This window comes from Tupaia chinensis, unplaced genomic scaffold (genome assembly GCF_000334495.1).
Source record: "Tupaia chinensis unplaced genomic scaffold, TupChi_1.0 Scaffold139422_1, whole genome shotgun sequence".
NCBI lineage: Eukaryota > Metazoa > Chordata > Mammalia > Scandentia > Tupaiidae > Tupaia > Tupaia belangeri.
In genome coordinates, this window is record NW_006199308.1 from 1241749 (window position 1) to 1263177 (window position 21429).

At 39.0% G+C, this 21429-nt stretch overlaps 1 protein-coding gene and 2 pseudogenes across 1 annotated transcript; 2 read left to right on the forward strand and 1 right to left on the reverse strand.

The window, feature by feature from the left end:
* The first annotated feature begins 670 nt into the window (after window positions 1-670).
* On the forward strand, window positions 671-13882 carry PDC (phosducin). The gene is made up of 3 exons (XM_006161873.1): window positions 671-749; window positions 4744-4895; window positions 13355-13882. The coding sequence occupies exons 1-3, from the start codon at window positions 689-691 to the stop codon at window positions 13880-13882; spliced, it is 741 nt and encodes a 246-aa protein (XP_006161935.1). The 5' UTR covers window positions 671-688.
* On the reverse strand, window positions 1526-2434 carry LOC106736367 (40S ribosomal protein SA-like; annotated as a pseudogene).
* Window positions 13883-13928: 46 nt separating the features above from the next.
* LOC102480787 (microtubule-associated protein RP/EB family member 1 pseudogene) lies at window positions 13929-21152 on the forward strand (annotated as a pseudogene).
* The last annotated feature ends 277 nt before the right edge of the window (window positions 21153-21429 follow it).

Genomic DNA, 21429 nt, shown 5'->3' on the forward strand with positions numbered 1-21429 from the left:
TATGTGCGTGTGTGCCCAAGATCCAGAGAGGAGAATGGAAGAGAAGGGATTGCAGCGTGGCCATCCCTCTGCGGGGAGAGGGGGGAGGATTTCTTGCTTTTTGTCTCTCTGTCTCTCCGGTGAGCACACGTTTCCTATGGCAAAAATCTCTCTAAAAAAATAAAATAAAACAATTATGGCAACTACAAATGGTGTGTGAGAATTAAATGTGAATATACAAAAAAACTGGAACAATGCCTGGCATATGGCAAGTCTTTATAGTAAGTATATAATTATTATTAAGTAAACATTATCATATAAAATATTTGGATATACTTTTATAAAATTCACTACTAAATACTAATAACAGAAACACTCAGTAATAAACAATATATAGACCTATTTCACTTCTAAATAATAATTACAAAAACACTCAGTAATAAACAATATATAGACCTAGACCACAGGTCAAATTAAGTAAGGCTGTACAGCTTTAATAGACAACATTAAATTAATGTCCTTTCACAATGCAAGCAGAGACATTCTAAATACTTTGTCACTTAGCAATGACCCTTAACCGATCTTAGAATCTGGCAGAAGGAGGCTACATGTGCACACATACACACACACACATATATACATCCTAGAATTCACCTGTTATTGTTCTTTATTGTTTATACTATAGATTATATCAAATCTAATCTCTAAAATGGAAAAAGCCAAAAGCCAAAGTTTGGAGGAAGAGTTTGAAGGACAGGCTGCACATACAGGTAAGTAATGCTAGAAGGGAAAATAACTATGAAATTAAAATTAAATATGGAAATCTAATGTTCTTAGTGACACTATTTGGAATAGAATATAAATAGTCCCTTGTATAGTTTGCACGGTTTGATGGAATAATTTTTAAAATATTTGATAGATAAATTAATTTGAAATCAAATAGCTTTTATGAGCATTTTATTTAGATGTAAAAAAATTATAATTCTAAAAGTGAGAAGGCAACCCACCAGATCCAGGACTCAAACCGTGGTTGAGCATGTGGGAATCCAGTGCCTTTAACCACCACACCACCTGCTGGCCCAAGGTAAACATTCTTTAATGTTGGGACCAGCAGCTAGCGTAATTGCTATGTTGCTGGACTCCCATGTAGTCGTCTGTGGTTCGCGTCCTGGACCTGGTGGCTTAAAACTTACACTGGGCGTGTGTGTGTGTGTGTGTGCCCAATATCCCGAGAGGAGAACGGAGGAGAAGGGATTGCGGCGTGGCCATCCCCCCAAGGGGTGATTTCTCGCTTTTTGTCTGTCTCTCTGTCTGTCTGGTGAGCTCACGCGCCCTATAGCAAAAACCTCTCCAAAAATATATATATATTCTTTAATGTTAATTATTTTGACTCTTAAAAAATGAAGAGAATAATAAGACACTACTGAGTCAAATGGATTTTAATACTCTTCTAGTAACCCTAAGACTTCATTTCATTACAAGACTATTTTCATTTTTTTTATAAACTCTTGTTTATTTTCCTTATCAACCTTATTTCCACTTTGTATAAGAGTCTGTGAAGAGCAGACTTAAGACCACTCAGTGGTTGTTCCCACCCATTCAGTGGCCTGAGCAGTGGGGGCTGCAGACCAGTCTTCGGTGGCAGGCTGAGCACTCCAGTCTTCAGTAGGGAACTGCTGGATGGGCACAGAGGGCACCTGCACGCCTTCAGACCAGTCCACGACCTCGGGCTGAGTAGCAGTAAACTCAGGAGCGGAAGCAGTCCATTCACCCTGAAATTCCTCCTTGGTCACAGCCTTTTCAGCCCCAGCCTGTTCCTCCTTTTCAATCTCTTCAGGATCTCTGTAGAAGTAGAGATCAGGCATGACTTCCCACGGGTGCTCATGGGAGATGGTGTCATGCCTGCGCAGCACTTCCTGGCCAGCATCCACCACTTCAGACCCACGGAATGAGCTCCCTTGTTGTTGCATGGGACGGCAATGTCCACATAGCACAGAGGAGAATCTGTGTTGCACAGGGCAATGGGAGGTGGATTAACATAAGACGCCTCTGTGAGAGGCTGGTGGCCGGCCCTGGGATCAGTCACCACCAGAAGACGCGGGTCCCAGAAGGCCACCTGGATCTGGTTAGAGAAGGTTCCAGGAGTGAAGCAATCAACAATAGGAGTGGCTCCAGTGGCAGCAGTGAACTTCAGCGCATCCCTCTGTCCAGTATTCCTGGAAGATATGACACTGGCATCGGCAGGATTTTCAATGGCAACAATGGCACGAGCTGCCAGCAGAAGCTTCTCTCAGGTCCTCTTCAGATGTACGATGGAGATGCCATCACTTTTCCTCTTGTAGACATACTGCTCCATTTGGAAGTCAAGGTTGGTGCCACCTACGTGGGTTCCTGTGGCAAGGAATTTGAGGACATCCTCCTCCTTTATCTGTAGGACATCAAGGACGCCAAACATCGTGAAAGTTTCCCTTTAAGTTACCACAGGAAACCAGAGCAACGCTGTATGGACCCTTGGGCGAGTAGCGTGGAAAGCTAGAGACTATTTCTTCATCTGTCCTACTGCATATGGCTATCTATATGTGACTACTAAGAGCAAAATATTAGATTTCATGACTTAAATTTTATAATTCAGGTTTTTAACACTACTGAATCTTTTGTGACTAATAATTCCCTCTCTTTTACTTTGGATTGGAGCCTTGGAATTTAGCCAGAAGTTTGAATTAATTCACAGGAGTACTAGAAAAAGCTCAGGGAATTCCTTTCATAATGGCAAAGTGAGGGATCTTTCTAGGTATGATATAAACCATAAAAGATTGATAAAGTCAGCTATAGGAGGAAAGAAAAGAAAAATAGAAGGAAGGAAAGGAGGGAAGGAAAAAGGGAAGGAAGGAGGAAATGGCCGCTTTCTGGTAAAAAGCCACCAAGAACAGGAAGAAAACATTTGTGATGCAATTGGCAAAGAGTTAACTTCCTAATATATATTAAGAGCTCCTACAAATTAGTAAGATAGGCAAACAAACAAATGGAACAATGGGTAAAAGATAAGATAGACTCTTCATAGACTCTACATAAGAAACTGTTTATGTAATTGTGTATGTCTACACAACAGCTCATGCCTCCATTTAAAAACAAACAAACAAACAAACAAACAAACAAACAAAGAGCCTCTTTATGTATATATACCAAAACAAAAACAAAAAGATCTCACTGAGATCTGTTATGAAATGGAAAAAGCAAGATAAGGAAAAGTGTGTATAATATACTACCATTTGTAGAAAACAGAAAAAAAAAAGATTCTATTTTCTACACACTTCCACATCTGGAAAGGGTGAGCCAATGGTGTGATGGTTGAAGCAGCTGGATCCTACATGGCCAACAGTACAGAAAAAGTCCTGGACCCAATGGCTTGGAAACAAGCCAGCCCATGTGCCTGTATGCCTGAAATCCCAAAAGGAAGGAGTAACGAAGGAGAAAAGGGGTTGCAGCATGACCATTCCCCATGGTGGGTGGTTTCTTTTTTCTTTTTTTTTTTTTGAGGCTTTTTTTGCTATAGGGCATGTGTGCTCACCAGAAAGACAGAGAGATAAAAAATGAAAAATCACCCCCCAGGGAGGATGGCCACGCCACAATCCCTTCTCCTCCATTCTCCTCTTGGGATCTTGGGCACGCACGCACACACGCCCGGCATGAGTTTAAGCCACCGGGTCCAGGACTCAAACTGCAGTTGACTACATGGGAGTTCAGCAACATAGCCATTACGCTAACTGCTGGTCTCATGGTGAGTGCTTTCTCACTTTCCCTGTTTCTCTTATTGTCTCTAGTGAGTGCACATGCCCACTGCCAAAATTAAAAAAAAATCTGGAAGATGAAAATGACAGAAGAAAACAGAAAAACATTGATTGCCTAAATATAATTAATATAAATAAATGTATAATTATATATGTAGTATTATTATAATTATAATTAGTATAATTATATATTAATTTATATAACATATATAACATAAGTCAATGGAATAGGCAATGGAGGAAAAAGAGAGTGCACCCACATATAGACTACAATATTAAAAGTATGGATGTGGCTAAGCTTTAGTGAAGGATAGTCACTGCAATTCTGCATGTCTTCAAGAACCTAAGTCTTTCTTCTAAGTGCTGTTGTTATCTATTGGGGCAAGTAATTATCAGATTTTCAGTTGGGTCATCCTTGATTTAATGAATGTTTTTTAAATCTATAAATCTCATCCTTTCTGTATATACATACAGTCCTAGAAAGAATCAGGTGGTTATTTGGTGATTTTTCTTAAAGCCAGTTCAGTTTTACTAATTAAGGTCAGGGTCCTTCTCATTGGTTATCTTTCATGTACTGTTATTGTTTCTCCAACATTCTCAGTTTCCTTTATTAATAATGTAAGAGACGATTTTAGTTTATTGCTGAAGCTTTTGTCTCATGTAATAAAAGTGCTTTGTTGTAAACTTCTACTTTTCTACCTATATGCTAAAATTTTAACATCTTTATAAAATTTTGTCAATAATTCATAGTGCAGATGTTTCAGAAAGATTCTTTGCCAAAATGCATTTAACAAGATTAATGTAGAAGAACATTTGTATGAGTAGAGCAGCAAAAATTTCTAGCCCAAACAAGGTGCTTGCTTCTGATGCAGGAGATGACGTCTATTCCCATGGCAACATGTATACAAATTTCAATTGTGCAAACAGTCCTTTTGACAATATAAAGGGAAACCATTTATTTTTTATTTTATTCCAGGACCCAAGGGAGTAATAAATGATTGGAGAAAGTTTAAATTAGAGAGTGAAGACAGTGATTCAATCCCACCTAGCAAGAAGGAGATTCTCAGGCAAATGTCTTCTCCTCAGAGTAGAGATGACAAAAACTCAAAAGAAAGATTCACCAGAAAGGTAAGATAAGGAAAAAAATAATAATAATAATGTACAATTTACAATGTGTTTTCTAATCTAAATCACCATACAGAATCACTGCAGAGGGCCAGCAGATGGTGCAATAGTTATGACGCTGGACTCCCACTTGGCCAACCATAGTTCAAATCCCAGACTCAGTGGCTTGAAAATCATATCAGGTGCATGTGCATGTATGCCCAAGATCCTGGGAGGAGAATGGAGGAGAAGGGATTGCAGTGTAACCATTCTCTGGGGGGGGGGTGATTTCTCACTTTCCCTCTCACTGTCTCTCTTTCTGTTTCTGTCTCTCTAACAAGTACATACACCTTAAGGAAAAAGACTCTTCAAAAAAAAAAATCACTGCAGAATATTACAAAACATTTTGATTTAAGCACTGTTTAAACAGTACTGGTAGAAAATAATGGGGATAAAGTGGGTGCCTAGTAACGTATTGCATACCGAGAAATATCAATACATGCAGTTATTAAAATAAGTTAGAAAAGCCAGGCAGGGGACCAGCAGTTAGCGTAATGGCTATGTCGCTGGACTCCCACATAGTCGACTGCGGTTCGCGTCCTGGACCCGGTGGCTTAAAACTCGCCGGGCGCATGTGCGTGCGTGCCCAAGATCCCAAGAGGAGAATGGAGGAGAAGGGATTGCAGCGTGACCATCCCCCATGGGGGGTGATTTCTCACTTTCTGTCTCTATGTCTCTCTCTATCTGTCTGGCGAGCACATGTGCACTATAGTGAAAACCTCCCCCCCCCAAAAAAAAAAAAGAAAAAGAAAAGCCAGGCAGAGAGGCAAAAGTCTATAATCCCAGCTACTGGGGAGGCTGAGGCAAGAAGATCATGAACTGTGATTCCCTGTCTTAAATACTAGGCACATATACATGCATACACATATGTGTGCACATACTCCGACATTCATGCACACACACACACACACAAGTATGAGTTGCAAATACATGAACTGACTTAGAGACAGATTCACAATATGAGAAAGCAAAATATGTACATGTACTGATTTTAAATGATATATTCTATTCTCTAGATTATAAAAATAAGACATCCTTGTGTATGTTTTTCTGCTTATATGACTATAACATATGAGTTTGCCTATTGGAAAGTCTAGAAAGAAACCAAACTGTCAACACTAGTAGTTTGAAAAGAGATTAGTGGAGAGAAGGTAAACAGAGTAAGTCCCAATATTTTAAGAAATGGTATCCACAGTTTTTTAAAGCAGTGTTTTATATTGTTTTTTCAAATATTTTAAAAAATGATTTCGTAATTTTTTTTTGGAGAGGTTTTTGCTACAGGGTGTGTGCACTAGCCATAGAGACAGAGAGACAGAAAGCGAGAAATCACCCCCCAGGGGAGATGGCCACGCCGCAATCCCTTCTCCTCCATTCTCCTCTCAGGATCTTGGGCACGCACGCACATGTGCCCAGTGTAAGTTTAAGCCAGCAGGTCCAGGACTTGAACTGTGGTCAACTACATGGGAGTTCAGCAACATAGCCATTACGCTAACTGCTAGTCCTTCATGATTTCTTAATCATACTTAATTGTTGTACATCTCGGCAGCACAATATGGTTTTTCAAATTATGCATGCAGTTATGTCTACTAAGTGTTTCTTCTCTGATTTTTATTGTAATTTCTAACTTACATATCACTATTGTACATCCTTATAATTTTTGTAGTACATAAACAGAGTGTAATAATAAAATCACAGAATAAAACATATTCACCATTTCCAACATTTATCATTACTTTGTATCATTACTTCGTATTGTTCACTCGAAATTCACTCTGCTGGTTATTTGGGAATATAAATTAAATTGTCACCAATGTTCTTTACTATTCTGTGCTGTCCTACTCTATAAGCCATTCCAGTTTTTTACATGCACTCTTGTATCTGTTAATAAAGTTCTCTCCATCCCTTTCCAGCTTTTTGCATCCACCACTACACTCTCTATTTTACACAATTGAATCTGTTAACTCTGCTATCAAGTGAGGACTCATGATATTTGTTAAGTGAGAAGATACGGCATTTGTCTTTCAGAGCCTGGCTTATTTGACTTGGCATTATTTCTTCCATGTTCATGCATTTTGCCATACGTGACTGTAACTCATCTTTTTGTGACTGAATTGCATTGTGTACATATACCACATTTTTTTAAACCCGTTCATCAGTTCTTTATCATTTAGTTTGATTCCATGCTTTGGCTATTGTGAATAATGTTGCAATAATTATGGAATTACACCTATCTCTTCAAGATATTGATTTCCTATCCTTTGAATATATACCAGTAGTGGGATTACTGGATCATAAGGTAGTCCTATTTCTAGTGTTCTAAGGAGCCTCCATACTGTTTTCCACAGTGATTATACTAATTTACATTCCCACAAAAAATGTACATGAGTTCTCTTTTTCTTTCAGCATTTTTTTTTTTTTGGATAATAGCTATTCTAACTGGTTGAAATATCTCAGAATGGTTTTGATTTGTATTTCCCTTAAAGTTGGTGATGTTGAACATTTTCTTTTTTTTTTTGTCATCTGTATGTTTTCCTTCAAAAATGGTCTATTCAGATCAATTGACCATTTAAATTTTTTTCTTTTTATTCATAAAAGAGTGCATGCACCCACACCTGAGCATGAGAGAGGGAAAATAATGAGCATCTTCCACAGGGTCTGGTCATGCTGCAGTCCCCTTCTTCCAGTCCTCCTGCCCATAAGAGATATTAAGCATACATGCTTATGCCTAGAAGGTTTGAGTCTGACCAGTCTGGGGATATGAACAGCAATTGCCATGTGGCAATTTTATTTTTAAGAGAGAGAGATTTTTGCTGGTCCCAAAAGTAAATTTTTTAAGTTTTTGTTTAATTTTTTTAATTAATTAATTTACATTCATTCACTGAGCATCGTCACAGCATACAAAATGTGATTTCCCATCCAGAATACACTGCATGGCGGCTTAATCATACATGTCATCATCAATAATTTTCCATTTCTAGTTTCCCCGTTTCTCACCCTCTGCCATTTCCGATCCTCTTCCCATACTATCTCAGGTGTCTACAGTTGTTTTCCATTCCTTTTTTTCCCCCACATTGTATTGATCCACAACATTTCTTAAATAATCTAACTACTTTCAATAGCAAGTTCAGCTGTTACATACATATCTATGAATATATGTCTGACTTTTGGTGTGAAACTGAGTAGGATTAATACACTATAAGATAGCACCTAGTTGATGCTATGTAGCCTACTATGATAATTAAATAGCTATTTTTAAATATATTTTTTAAATTTCAAGACAAGCCATTTTAGCTTTAATAAATCAAAGAAATGGTAAGAAACTTTGCCTGAAACATAAAGCCAGGAAACAGGTTAGGATTCTGTTCAAATAGTAAGTACATGAACCTATCAGCAGCACAAGATGGGACAAAAGTCCTTAAAAATGGAGAAAAAAGCCTAGAAGAAAATCAGCAATGTTTTAGTCAAAAGTCATAAAATTCTATTTCACCAGTTCAGTCTCATGTACTTAATAATCTATCTTCTGTTGTGGTTCCATCTTCCCAATTAAATTCTAGGATATAATTTAACTCCAGACTTGTCCCTATGATTAAGTTGGTCCTTTTATTAGTTTTTGAACTCTTATTTCTGTGTGTCTATAATTTTCCTGGTATAGCACTACTTGAGAACTTCTTGGAGATCTGCTCTGGTCCTGGTAAATTCTTTCAGGTTTTGTTTTTCTGAGAATGTCGTTGTTTTTTCTTCCAATATGAAGGATAATCTTGCCAGGTGCAGTATTCTTGGTTGAAATTGCTTTTCTCTTAACACTTTGAATATATTTTCTCATTCTTTCCTTGCTCTCATTGTTTCTGATGAGAATTCTGCTGTTAGCCTGATGAGATATCTTTTGTAGGTAACTTGCCATTTCTCTCTTACCAATCTTAGTATCTTGTCTTTGTCTGTGGTTTTGGTCAATCTGGCTATAATGTGTCTTGGAGAAGGTCTTCTTGGGTTGATTCTTCAACCTGGCTATAATGTGTCTTGGAGAAGATCTTCTTGGGTTGATTCTATCTAGGTTCTTTGCATTTCTTGAGACTGGATCCTTGAGTGCCTCTCTAGGTTTGGAAAGTTTTCATGCAGCATTTCATGGAATAGATTATCAATGCCCTTATGAGTCTCTTTGCCTTCTGGGATACCGATTATCTGGATGTTTGGACATTTGATGGTATCTAGTATTTCTTGTATATTATTCTCATTTTGAGGAGCAATTTTCTCAGTCTTTGTGGTGGATTTTTCTAGACCAGCAATTCTATCTTCTACATCTGAGATGAACTTTTCTGTATAATCTAGTTTGCTTTTAATACGTTCAAAGGAGGTTTTGACTTCCTACATTATACCCTTCATCTCTAACAGGTCCATTTAATTCTTTTTTATAGTGTATATTTCCTCTTTTAGATCTTGCAGTAATTTCCTCACCTCATGGAACTCGTCAGTTCCTTTTTTGTGCCTCGTCCACCTCTGTTAGCTTTGTCAGTATGAATATTCTAAAATTTTTATCTGACATTTCCATGAGTTTCACTGTACTGTATGAAGAAGAAGAGGAGTTATTCTTTTTCCTTGGAGAAAAGGTATTTTCTTGCTTTCTCATATTTCTTGTGACCCTGCAGTGATTTCTAGCCATCTGATGGATGATGCGTTTCTTCCTAATTCTTGAAGTTCAAACTGAGCGTTCACAGGCATGCAGGAGGAGGTGATCTGCAATCTCTCTTCTGTTCTGTTTTCACTCTCTGTGCATAGGATTCGGTGGGAATAGAGGAATATTCTGACCCTAATCATATTTAGATGTTTAGATTCTGTTCACTTGGACCTGTCTAGATACTTAATGTGTAGAGGCCACTAGAAATGAATCTGGAGGGAGATGTCTCAGCAGAAAATCTTCTAGTCAAGGAAAGCAATATTTCACAGCTCAAGTTTAGTATCCATATCTCAGGTTGAGCCTGGGTTTGTGCTTTTCTAGAAACAAATCTGGAGGGAGATATCTCGGCAGAAAACCTTCATTTTTAGTCAAGGAAAGCAATATTTCACAGCTCAAGTTCGGTGTCCATATCCCAGAAGTAAATATTTAAAAAAATATCTTGGGCCAGCCCATGGTGGTTAAGGCAGCTGTATCTCATATGGTTAATGGCATGGTTAGAGTCCCAACAGCTTGAGAAATACACTGGGCAAGTGGGTGTCTGTGCCCAAATTCCCAAAAGGAAAAAGAGATGGAGGAGACGGGATTGTAGTGTGAGCATTCCCCATGGGGGGAAGGGAGGGAATTTTCTCACTTTCTCTCTCTTTCTATCTCTAACTCTTTGGTGGGTGCATACACTTTCCAACTAATTTTAAAAAATAAAATCATATGAATTTTACAATGTGTATATCTACATGCAAGAAGAGACAGATTAAAAGTTTCACCAAATGTGAATGAAGATTATCTCCGAGTATTAAAATGGTAAAATTTCAGTATCTATTTCCTCTTTTCACTTTTAGATCACTTCTGAAATATTCTGAAAGACTTTGTACTAAAGTTAAGCTTTTGAAGTGTACCTGAATGCTTAAATATCTATATGCCTGAATATGTGAGTGGAACAAGTTCTCATATGAATGCTCAAACACATCTTTAAATCCATGTTTGTGTACTCTGGTCTGTTAAATCAACAGAACTAATCTTAGCAATTTATAAACACACAAAACACCTTGTACTTTTTTAGACTACAACAAATTAAATTGGGACAATAATCTCAATATAGACACAAAATATGATCAAAAAAGAATGAGAATATTAGAAAACAGAGGCACAAACCTAAGGGAAAAAGTAATGATAGGATTAGATACTTGTATTCAACTCTTTTCTCAGTATCTTTTTCTATTAAATGACGCTGGTAATACCTACTTCGGAGGTTTGTGGTGAGGATTAATTATTAATTATTAACATGGCTTATTTAAAGTGCTTAAGACATTGTAGATTCTCCAGTAAGCATTTGTTTCCCGCCTTCTCAATTCTCTCCTATTTTAAAACTTGACAACAGTCGCTGTTTGAGAGGTCACATTATCACAAGGCAGCAGCAACCAATCTCCTTGGGGGCCATCTAGTGTTCATGGTCCTGGATTGCTCCACATCTTTCAGTCATACTATGTCCTGTTGCTCCTTTATGTATTTGGACAATGGGGATTGGAGGAGAAGGGGCAATAGAGTAACTCATGAAAGGCTAGGAAGGTAGTATATTTCAGCTGCAAGGAAAAGTAGCTGTCTTGGAAGACAGAATTTAGGTCTTTCCTTACTTTAGCCTAAATCTATGGATAAGGATAACCTGGAAGGTTGTCAAAACATGGATTACTGGAGGACCAACAGTTGGCATAATGGCTATGTCGCTGGACTCCCATGTAGTCAACCACAGTTCTAGTCCGGACCCAGTGACTTAAACTCACGCCGAGTGTGTGTGTGTGTGCGTGCCCAAGATCCCGAGAGGAGAATGGAGGAGAAGGGATTGCAGCATGGCCATCCCCCTTGGGCGGTGATTTCTCACTTTCTGTCTTTCTGGCAAGTGCACATGCTCTATAGCAAAAACAACTCAAAAAAACAAACAAAAACAAAAACAAAACAAAACATGGATTACTGGAGCCAGGCACAGTGGTGCACACCTGGAATCCTAGTGACATGGGAAGCTGAAGCAGGAAGATCATTAAGTTCAAGGCCAGCCTAGCCAACAGAGTGATATCTGTCTCTAGAATGAAAACAAAAACAAGAAAACAAAATCATGGATTACTCAACCTTACCCTTACAGGTTCTGATTCAGTAGATCTGGCTGATGGTGCCAAACATTTTTATAAAAATTCCCAGGCGATGCTGATGCTGCCGGTCCAATGATTAACCTCTTGTCTAATCTGATGAGCTCCAAATAATAAAAGCAGTTTTTCATTAATTTCATCTCCCATTTAACAAAAAAATCAGTAAATTATAAAATACAATCTTTTCCAACAGCTTTTGTGAAGGGGACATCAGTGTCCAGAGGCTTTTGTTAGAGACACATTCAAATGTGTGTGTTTATTTTGGATTCAAGTCAATTCACAGTAGACCTTGTTTTTTGCTTGTTTTGTTTTTCACCATAAATGATGAATAGTTAAGTGGCATATTTCTCTCTTTTTTTTTTTTGGAGAGGTTTTTGCTATAGGGTGCGTGCGCTCACCAGACTGACAGAGAGAGACAGAGACAGAAAGCGAGAAATCACCCCCCAGGGGGGATGGCCACGCCACAGTCCCTTCTCCTCAATTCTCCTCTTGGGATCTTGGGCATGCACACACACGTACCTGGCATGAGTTTTAAGCCACTGGGTCCGGGACGCAAACCATGGTCGACTACATGGGAGTCCAGCGACATAGCCATTATGCTAACTGCTGGTCCCATTAAGTGGCATATTTCTGACTGAGACCATGAACATTTTGTAGCTCAGTTATATTCAGCAGTAGTTATACATGCATTTAACCACAATGTAATTATTGACCCCCCTTTTGAACCCAAGCTCCATAACAGATATAATATGGAAAAGACAAAATCCTTGTTTATTTTGGATTCAAGTCAATTCACAGTAGACCTTGTTTTTTGCTTGTTTTGTTTTTCACCATAAATGATGAATAGTTAAGTGGCATATTTCTCTCTTTTTTTTTTGGAGAGGTTTTTGCTATAGGGTGCGTGCGCTCACCAGACTGACAGAGAGAGACAGAGACAGAAAGCGAGAAATCACCCCCCAGGGGGGATGGCCACGCCACAGTCCCTTCTCCTCAATTCTCCTCTTGGGATCTTGGGCATGCACACACACGTACCTGGCATGAGTTTTAAGCCACTGGGTCCGGGACGCAAACCATGGTCGACTACATGGGAGTCCAGCGACATAGCCATTATGCTAACTGCTGGTCCCATTAAGTGGCATATTTCTGACTGAGACCATGAACATTTTGTAGCTCAGTTATATTCAGCAGTAGTTATACATGCATTTAACCACAATGTAATTATTGACCCCCCTTTTGAACCCAAGCTCCATAACAGATATAATATGGAAAAGACAAAATCCTGCCCCCATGGAACTTATAAGTTAAAAAAAAAAAAGATATTAAATTAAATAAACATATATCACAATGACATCACAATGACAAGCAGAATTTACTGTTATTAAGAAAAATAAGCCAGTATAGAGAGTGTAGGGTGGAGGCTCTTCTAGATAGAGGTATCAAGGAAGATGACATTTGAACAAAAGCTTGAGAGAGGTAAAGGGGAAGGCCACATTAGGAGTGGTGTGTTGGAGACATAACAGCAAATGTAATCCCCTTTGAGCTGAGAATAGGTCTGGTGTGTCTAAGGGATACAAATTTCTGACTAAATACTTAATATTCTCTTCATCTATTCTCAGATGAGCATTCAAGAATATGAACTAATCCATCAAGACAAAGAGGATGAAAAGTGCCTTCGTAAATACCGTAGACGGTGCATGCAGGATATGCACCAGAGGCTGAGTTTTGGGCCTAGATATGGGTTTGTGTATGAGCTGGAAAATGGGGAGCAATTCCTGGAAACCATTGAAAAGGAGCAGAAGATCATCACAATTGTGGTGCACATTTATGAAGACGGCATTAAGGGCTGCGATGGTCTTAACAATAGCTTAGCATGCCTTGCGGCAGAATACCCTATGGTCAAGTTTTGTAAAATAAAAGCCTCTAATACAGGTGCTGGGGACCGCTTTTCCCCAGAAGTGCTCCCCACACTGCTCGTCTACAAAGGAGGGCAACTCATAAGCAATTTTATTAGCGTTACTGAACAGTTTGCTGAAGAATTTTTTTCTGGGGATGTGGAGTCTTTCCTCAATGAATATGGGTTACTACCTGGAAGAGAGTTCCATGCCCTAGAGCAGACCACCGTGGAAGAAGAAGAGATTGAGTAGAGAGTCGCTGAGTCAGTGTCTCATATTTAATCTTTACATATTGAACATGGATTTCAGTAGTATCCATATTCCTTTAGAGAATACCAAGTATGGCTATGGCTATTCTAATTTGGAAAAGAAGATTGACACTAACTTTGTATTTAGTATTATTTAATCACTAACACTACCACTTTACTATTAAAAACATGGTAGTATTCAGCAATATTGTTAATAGATAAAGAGGACCTGGATAATAACGTGACACTTTCAAAAAATCAATTCAATTCATGTATTGGCTTTTTTACTCCTTATTTATCCTTCAGTGTTACTATTATTTGGGCTATTCAAATTATATTATTAATTATAATTTTGTTTGTGTAATAAGAATAAAATCTCATGAAGAAATACATTTTCTGTTTGAAGTTTTTTCTTACTCAAATATTACTTTATCTTGAGACCCTGAAAACACTGCAAAGCCAAAAATACAGAAAAAGTTATTTTTCAGTAAGATGTCCTATATCTCAACCAAAGCAATGCCTAAGAAATTTAAAAACACCATGCTACACTTAAGTTGTAAAAGACAAAAAGAAAAAGGAGTATTTGTTAAAAATGCAGAACTTAAAGTTAAGGTCTTTTTATTCTCTAGATTAAAGAGTAATATTTAGTAGAAATAATTATAATTATCATTTATTGATTGCCTATATGGGCCAATATCTTATACATATCATCTCTGACTCATAACCAAATCTGCATGTATTATTATACTCCTGTTTTTTAAATAACGAAACAGACTCAGAGAAGTAAAATAGAACTTCTACTTCCATTTTCCTTAAAACATTGAGATGTTCAGAGCCAGCAGATGGTGTAGCACTTAAGTTGCTGGACTCCCACATGGGCGACCGCAGTTCGAGTCCCAGACCCAGTGGCTTCCAAAGCATGGGTACATGTGTGTGCATGCCTAAGGTACCAGGAGAACAATGGAGAAGTGATTGTGGAGTAGTCACAACCGCCAACTCCATGGGTGATTTCTCACTTTCCCTCTCACCATCTTTCTCTTTCTCTGGTGTGCACACAACCCTTAAGGCAAAAATCTCTTATAAAAATAAAAATTGAGGGAACTAGCAGTTAGCGTAATGGCTATGTCGCTGGACTCCCACGTAGTTGACCGCGGTTCGTGTCCTGGACCCGGTGGCTTAAAACTCATGCCGGGCACGTGTGCGTGCGTGCCCAAGATCCCGAGAGGAGAATGGAGGAGAAGGGATTGCGGCGTGACCATCCCCCCTGGTGGGTGATTTCTCGCTTTCTGTCTCTATGTCTCTCTCTGTCTGTCTGGCGAGCGCACGCACCCTACATGAAAATCTCTCAAAAAAAATAATAAAATAAAATAAAAATAAAAATTGAGAAGTGTCTCCTCTAACACAAACACGTGGAAATGCGAAGTAAAATATTTATTTATTTTTTTATATTTTTATTTATTTATTATAGGGCACATATGCTTGCCACAGAGAGAGAGAGTACGAAAGCACCCCTCAGGGGAAATGGTCATGTGATAGTCCCTTCTCCTCCATTTTCTTCTTAGGATTTTGAGAGCATACACACGTGCCTAGTGTGTTTTTCAAGTCTCTGGGTTCAGGATCTGAACTCCATAGTAAGCCATGTGGGATCCAGCTGCCTTAACCGCCATGCCACTGACTGGCCCTAATTTTTAAAATGTTTTTAAATGCATGCACAAATAAAAGGGCAAGATAAATGAAATTTCTAGGTATCTGAATCAGAGTGGAAAATGATTTAAGAGTTGAAACGATATGACCTACAACTAAAAATGTGGTTCTTGACAAGCTCCCGGAAGTGGGCGTTCTGTGAGAAGCGTGGCTAAGCAGGTTTGCACATTTTCTTCTGGCAACCCAATGTCAAACAGTCATTTGTCACAGGTTCTAGTCTCCACTTTTATAAATGACTATTTTATAGCTTCTTTCTTTAAATCTTTTACAACTCCTTCCACCACTCCAAATATTTTACCTTGCTCAAACTTTATGGAGAAGCTAGAAGTTAACAGACAAGATCTATCTTATCTTTCCCTCGCTAGATCTAAAAGTATACATCTGCTTGTAAACACAGTTTCTTCTGGCATTATGATGGAAGAAGTGCCCATGCTATGTAATGCCAATTGCTCAAACTGCTGTGAAGCATATCCTTCTCACCCTCACAGTAATTTCTCTGTTCCAATTCTCAATCAATTCCCACATCCCCTGCAACATCTGTTTCTTCCTTCTTCTATGTTACCTGATTTATATTCACTTACAAGTGATTTTTTTTCAATTCTCACTATGTAAAATATGCCTATCTATAATTTCAACTTTCCAGCAATCACTCATTTCTCTTCTTTCTTTTAAAATCATGTCTCTTAAAATAAATAACTAGGGCCAACCCTGCAAACTGGGAGCTGGATCCCAAATAGATAGCCAAGGTTCAAGTACAGGTCTGGTGGCTTGAAGAACATGCTGGATGCAATGCATTCCAAAAATCCTGACAGGATGGAGAGAGAGAGGAGAAAGGATTGTGGCTTGACCACACTCCATGAAGGAGGTGCTTTCTCCCTTTCCCTCTCTCTCTGACTCTCTGTCTCTCTTTGATATGTGCATGAACCCAAAGCAATTAAAAAAAAAAAAGTGCTTAAAATTGTCATCTTGAGTCCTCACTTCCATTTTTTCTCCCATTTCTCTTAAATCAGGCTCTTGTCCCAAATACTCCATAGTAACAGTCATCTTGTCAAACTTAATGGCCAACTTTCATTCCTTATTTTTTCCTCTCTTCTATAAGCAAGAGTTTATTATTTCCCCTTCTATGTCAATTCTTTTGGGTTCTTGGACAACATATGGCTTGTCTGGCTTCCACCGACTATTCCTTCTAAGTCCTCTTTGCTGACTTAAAACACTCACCAAGGTAACCTCCTCCAGTCCATAGTCTTGAGTAACATTTACATTCATACCACTTTCAAATTCACATATCCAGCTTTACCTCACCCTTAAACTCCAAAACCCTACAACACAACTACAGAAAAAAAGAGGAAAAACAGATGGGGGAAAAAAAAGGTCTGCAATTGTACTATGTGTTTCTGTTACAAAAAATGGTAAAATACTATTCCCGATATGACAAGTGCTCACACTGGCCAGTCCCTACTGTATGGTCACTTCAATAGGTATTCAGTATTTTCATTCAGGAATCTAAAACTCCATGCTCTATCGCACTGTATAAATTGGGAAAGGTGTTGTAAATGTTCTATGTCCTGCTTCTCAGTTACTGAACAACAGGTATACCACAAAGAAAAAGCGCTGAGATGGTGACAGTCAGGGTAATTATGTACAAAAGAGAAGCTCTTAAAAAGCTAGTTATGGGGATCAGCAGATGGTGTAATGATTACATTTCTGGACTCCCACATGGCCGACCATAGTTCTAGTCTCAGACCTGGTGGCTTGATACTCACGCCAGGTGTGTGTGCAGAGCAGCCATTCCCTTGAGGGGTGATTTTTCTCTTTCTGTCTCTCTCTGCCATCTGTCTGGCAAGCATGCATGCCCTGTAGCAAAAAAAAAAAAAAAAAAAGAAAGAAAGAAAGAAAGAAAAAAAGCTGTTATGCACTACTTAGTAATGGGGATATATTCTGAGAAATGTGTCATTAAATGATTTCACTGTTGCGTGAAAGTCATAGAATGAATTTACACAAACCTAGATGGTATAATCTAATACACACCTAGACTATATAATCTTTTTTATTTTCTTCAAAAAAGTTTATTTATTTCATGAGTGAGAGGTGGGCAGAACCTGCAGTAGAATATACCACAATGGATTTCCAGCATCAGCCAGCCCTGAACCATGACCATGCACATGTCTGGTATACTCAGAGAGGTCTCTGGACATGAACCAGGAATCTTAACATGTACGTAAGCCCCATAAAGTGTCACATTTATCTCTAAACCTACACAGTGTGAACTTACAGGATCACTGTCATACATGTAATCTGCTTTGATCAAAATATTATGTGGTGCATGACTGTTTGACTGTAGTTCAAAACGTTCTCTCCTGTCAAGTAATTGGTAATGGATATATTAATTATATAGAGTTATCTGTTAAAGAATTGCTGGACTTTATGGCAAAAAACAAAGTCCTTACATGGGTTATTTATAATTCGAAAACTCCTTAGTAGGACAACTCTAGACTGACATTAATTTCATAGACTGGAAGTAAATATTCTGGGAATAAAATGCAACTCCTCAGTGACTCTTCACTGCTAGCTACAGTGTAGTTCAGGTTTGCAGGCCAGGTGCAGTCAGGTGAGATAAAAAAGTGAAAGAAGACTTGTCTATGACAAAGAATAAAAATGAGCACTCTGACAGATTCCTGTTCAAAGAAAGCCTGACTCTTGTAAAAGATAATCCACTGTGCCTTAATTTAAATAGAGAGCTAGCAAGCTTAAGCAGGACTAAACCCAGGAATGTATTTAACCCATAATTGCCAAAACAAAAGTAACTAGGTGGCACCTGTGTAGAGTGTAAGTGATGATAGCAACCATTCTCAAAATAAGCACATGGTGACTAATGGATGCCAGGGCGAATCTTTGATCATCACACTCGGCAGGAAGAAGAGGAACAGAAAGCAGGATTTGACGAGAATATGTGAAGTCTGCTGCTCCCGATATCTTGGATGACAAACTTCCCTCATGTAAACAATCTACTGTCTTATTTAGCAGGAAAGAGGAAAAGATCATTTTTGTCTCAGAAAACAACAACGAATGAAGAAGTTTTAAATGTAAAGGGTTAAAATGTCAAGACAAGTCCCATAACAAGCCACCCAAATAATAGCTGGAATTGACTTGAAAGAAAAGCTAAGAGTGTGACTTGTAAAGTGCAACCGTAGAAACATTTGCCAGGAACAGCAAAATTATGAGGAACTCATTTGTTCACAGAACATTTATTGATAAGCTGCAGTATGCCCACGCAGTGTCCATGACCTCAGGGAGCTGGTAAAATATCTAAACAAGCACTAGATGATATGGGCATCTACATCTGCAGATCTACATCTACACAGTTTCAAAACGTTCATGGGAAATGGAATTGATGTATGAGATCATTTTGGTGCAAACAATTTTTAGATGTGCATATACTTTCATAATTTGCATTTCCTGTGAACTTTTTGAATGTATGTCTATATTGTAGTGCTGGTTAATTTCTGGGCTACCGGTGTCAGATTTCCTACATTTGAATTTGCTCACTAATTCTTTCTTTTTTTTTTTTACTTTTATTTTTTTATGTTTAAATATTTATTGTAATTTATGATTTACATATAATCATTACACCTCTTTGTAAGGTCAGGTGGTCTTTAAAAGCATGTACACAGTGTGAAATAAATCAAATATATAAACATATTCACCACCTTCAACATTTAACATTATATCACATTGTGAACATTCAAAATCTGCTCCAATGGTTATCATGCAAGTATGTACTGACTTGTCTACAAACTGGGAGTTACAGTTCTAAAGAAAAACATACTGGGACCAGCAGTTAGTGTAATGGCTATGTCGCTGGACTCCCATGTAGTCTCCCATGTAGTTGACCGTGGTTCGAGTCCCAGACCCAGTGGCTTAAACGCACTCTGGGCACATGTGCATGCGTGCCCAAGATCCCGAGAGAAGAAAGGAGGAAAGGGGATTGCAGTGTGGCCATCCGCCCTGGGAGGTGACTTCTCACTTTCTGTCTCTCTCTTTCTGGCGAACGCGTGCACCCTATCGCAAAAAAACTCAAAAAAAGAAAGAAAGAAAGAAAAAGAAAAACATTGATTAAAAATCAGGCAACAGGAACAAGGGAAGATGAAACCAGAGCTGGGCAGGGGCAGTGGATGCTGTTCTGCTGAGAGCCGAAGACTTCAGTGAACCTGTACTCAACCTCAGTCACCAGTGATAACCCAAGTTGACATGACATGCTAGCCTGCATCACTGAATCTCTGCAGCTGAATCTGATAAAGAGGGTCCAGTTGTGCTCAGTGGCAGCTTATTGTCAGTTAGGGACATGCCATCCCCTAGCTCCACTGCCTTGAAGAAAGTGAAATTCCGAGCAAAGCTAGAACACGAATACATCCAGAACTGCAAAATACTACAGGCAGGGTTTTTTTTTGTTTTTTGCTTTTTGGGTTTTTTTTTTTGAGAGGTTTTTGCTATAGGGCACATGCACTTAACAGAGAGACAGAGACAGAAAGCGATAAATCTCCCCTCCCCCCCCGGGAGGGATGGACACACCGCAATCCTTTTTTTTTGGAGACGTTTTTGCTATAGGGCGCGTGTGCTCGCCAGACAGACAGAGAGAGACAGAGAGATAGAAAGCGAGAAATCACCCCCCAGGGGGGATGGCCACGCTGCAATCCCTTCTCCTCCATTCTCCTCTTGGGATCTTGAGCACACACACACACCCGCCTGGCGTGAGTTTTAAGCCACCGGGTCCAGGACTCGAACCGCGTTCGACTACGTGGGAGTCCAGCGACATAGCCATTATACTAACTGCCGGTCCCCCCACCGCAATCCTTTCTCCTCCATTCTCCTCTCAGGATCTTGGGCACGCACGCACATGCGTCTGGCGTGAATTTAAGCCACCAGGTTCAGAATTCAAACCATAGTTGACTACATGGAAGTCCAGCGACATAAGCATTATGCCAATTGCTGGTCCCATACGGGCAGGCTTTAAGAGAATGGATGTTGACAAAATAATTCCTGCGGACAAATTAGTAAAAAGAAAGTTTCAGGACAATTTTGAATTTGTTTAGTGGTTCAAGAAGTTTTTTGATGCAAACTTTGATGGAAAAGAAAGTGACACTGTGGCTGCCAGATACCGTCAAGAAACCGCAGTGGCTCCCTCCCTTGTTGCTCCAGCTCTGAATAAAACAAAGAAACCTCTCAGCTCTAGCACTGCAGCCCCACAGAGACCCATTTCAACACAGAGAACTACTGTGACTCCCAAGGTTGGTCCAGAGGTGGTGTGAAAAAATCCTGGTGTGGGCAATAGGGATGCCAAAGCAGCTGAACTGAGGCAGCAGATCTGTATTGAAGCTTACTGTCGAAGACTTGGAGAAATAGAGAGATTTCTACTTTGGAAAGCTAAGGAACATTGAATTGGTTGGCAAAGAAAATGAGGGGAGAAATGACCCTGTATTGCAGCAGATTATAGACATTTGCTATGCATCAGACGAAGAAGGCTTTGTGATACCTGATGAAGGGGGCCACAGGAGGAACAAAAAGAGTATTAACAGCCTGGACCAGAAGAGCCACATCCAAATTCTTTACTCCAAATCAGCCATTACGGAACAATACATAGCCAATCACATGCTTAACTGTAAAATACTCCCATTTATTATTCTTAGAGGACTCACTGGTTTCTTTATATGAGCAAAAAGTACCTCTTCTTAAGTGCACTTTGCAGAGTTTTCATTCCTTTTCAATAACTTTGAGTTAGAAGCTTGTACCTTGTAGCACAGCAGTATTAACATCTAGTTGGTTCACCTGAGGAACAAGAGGCTGGCCACG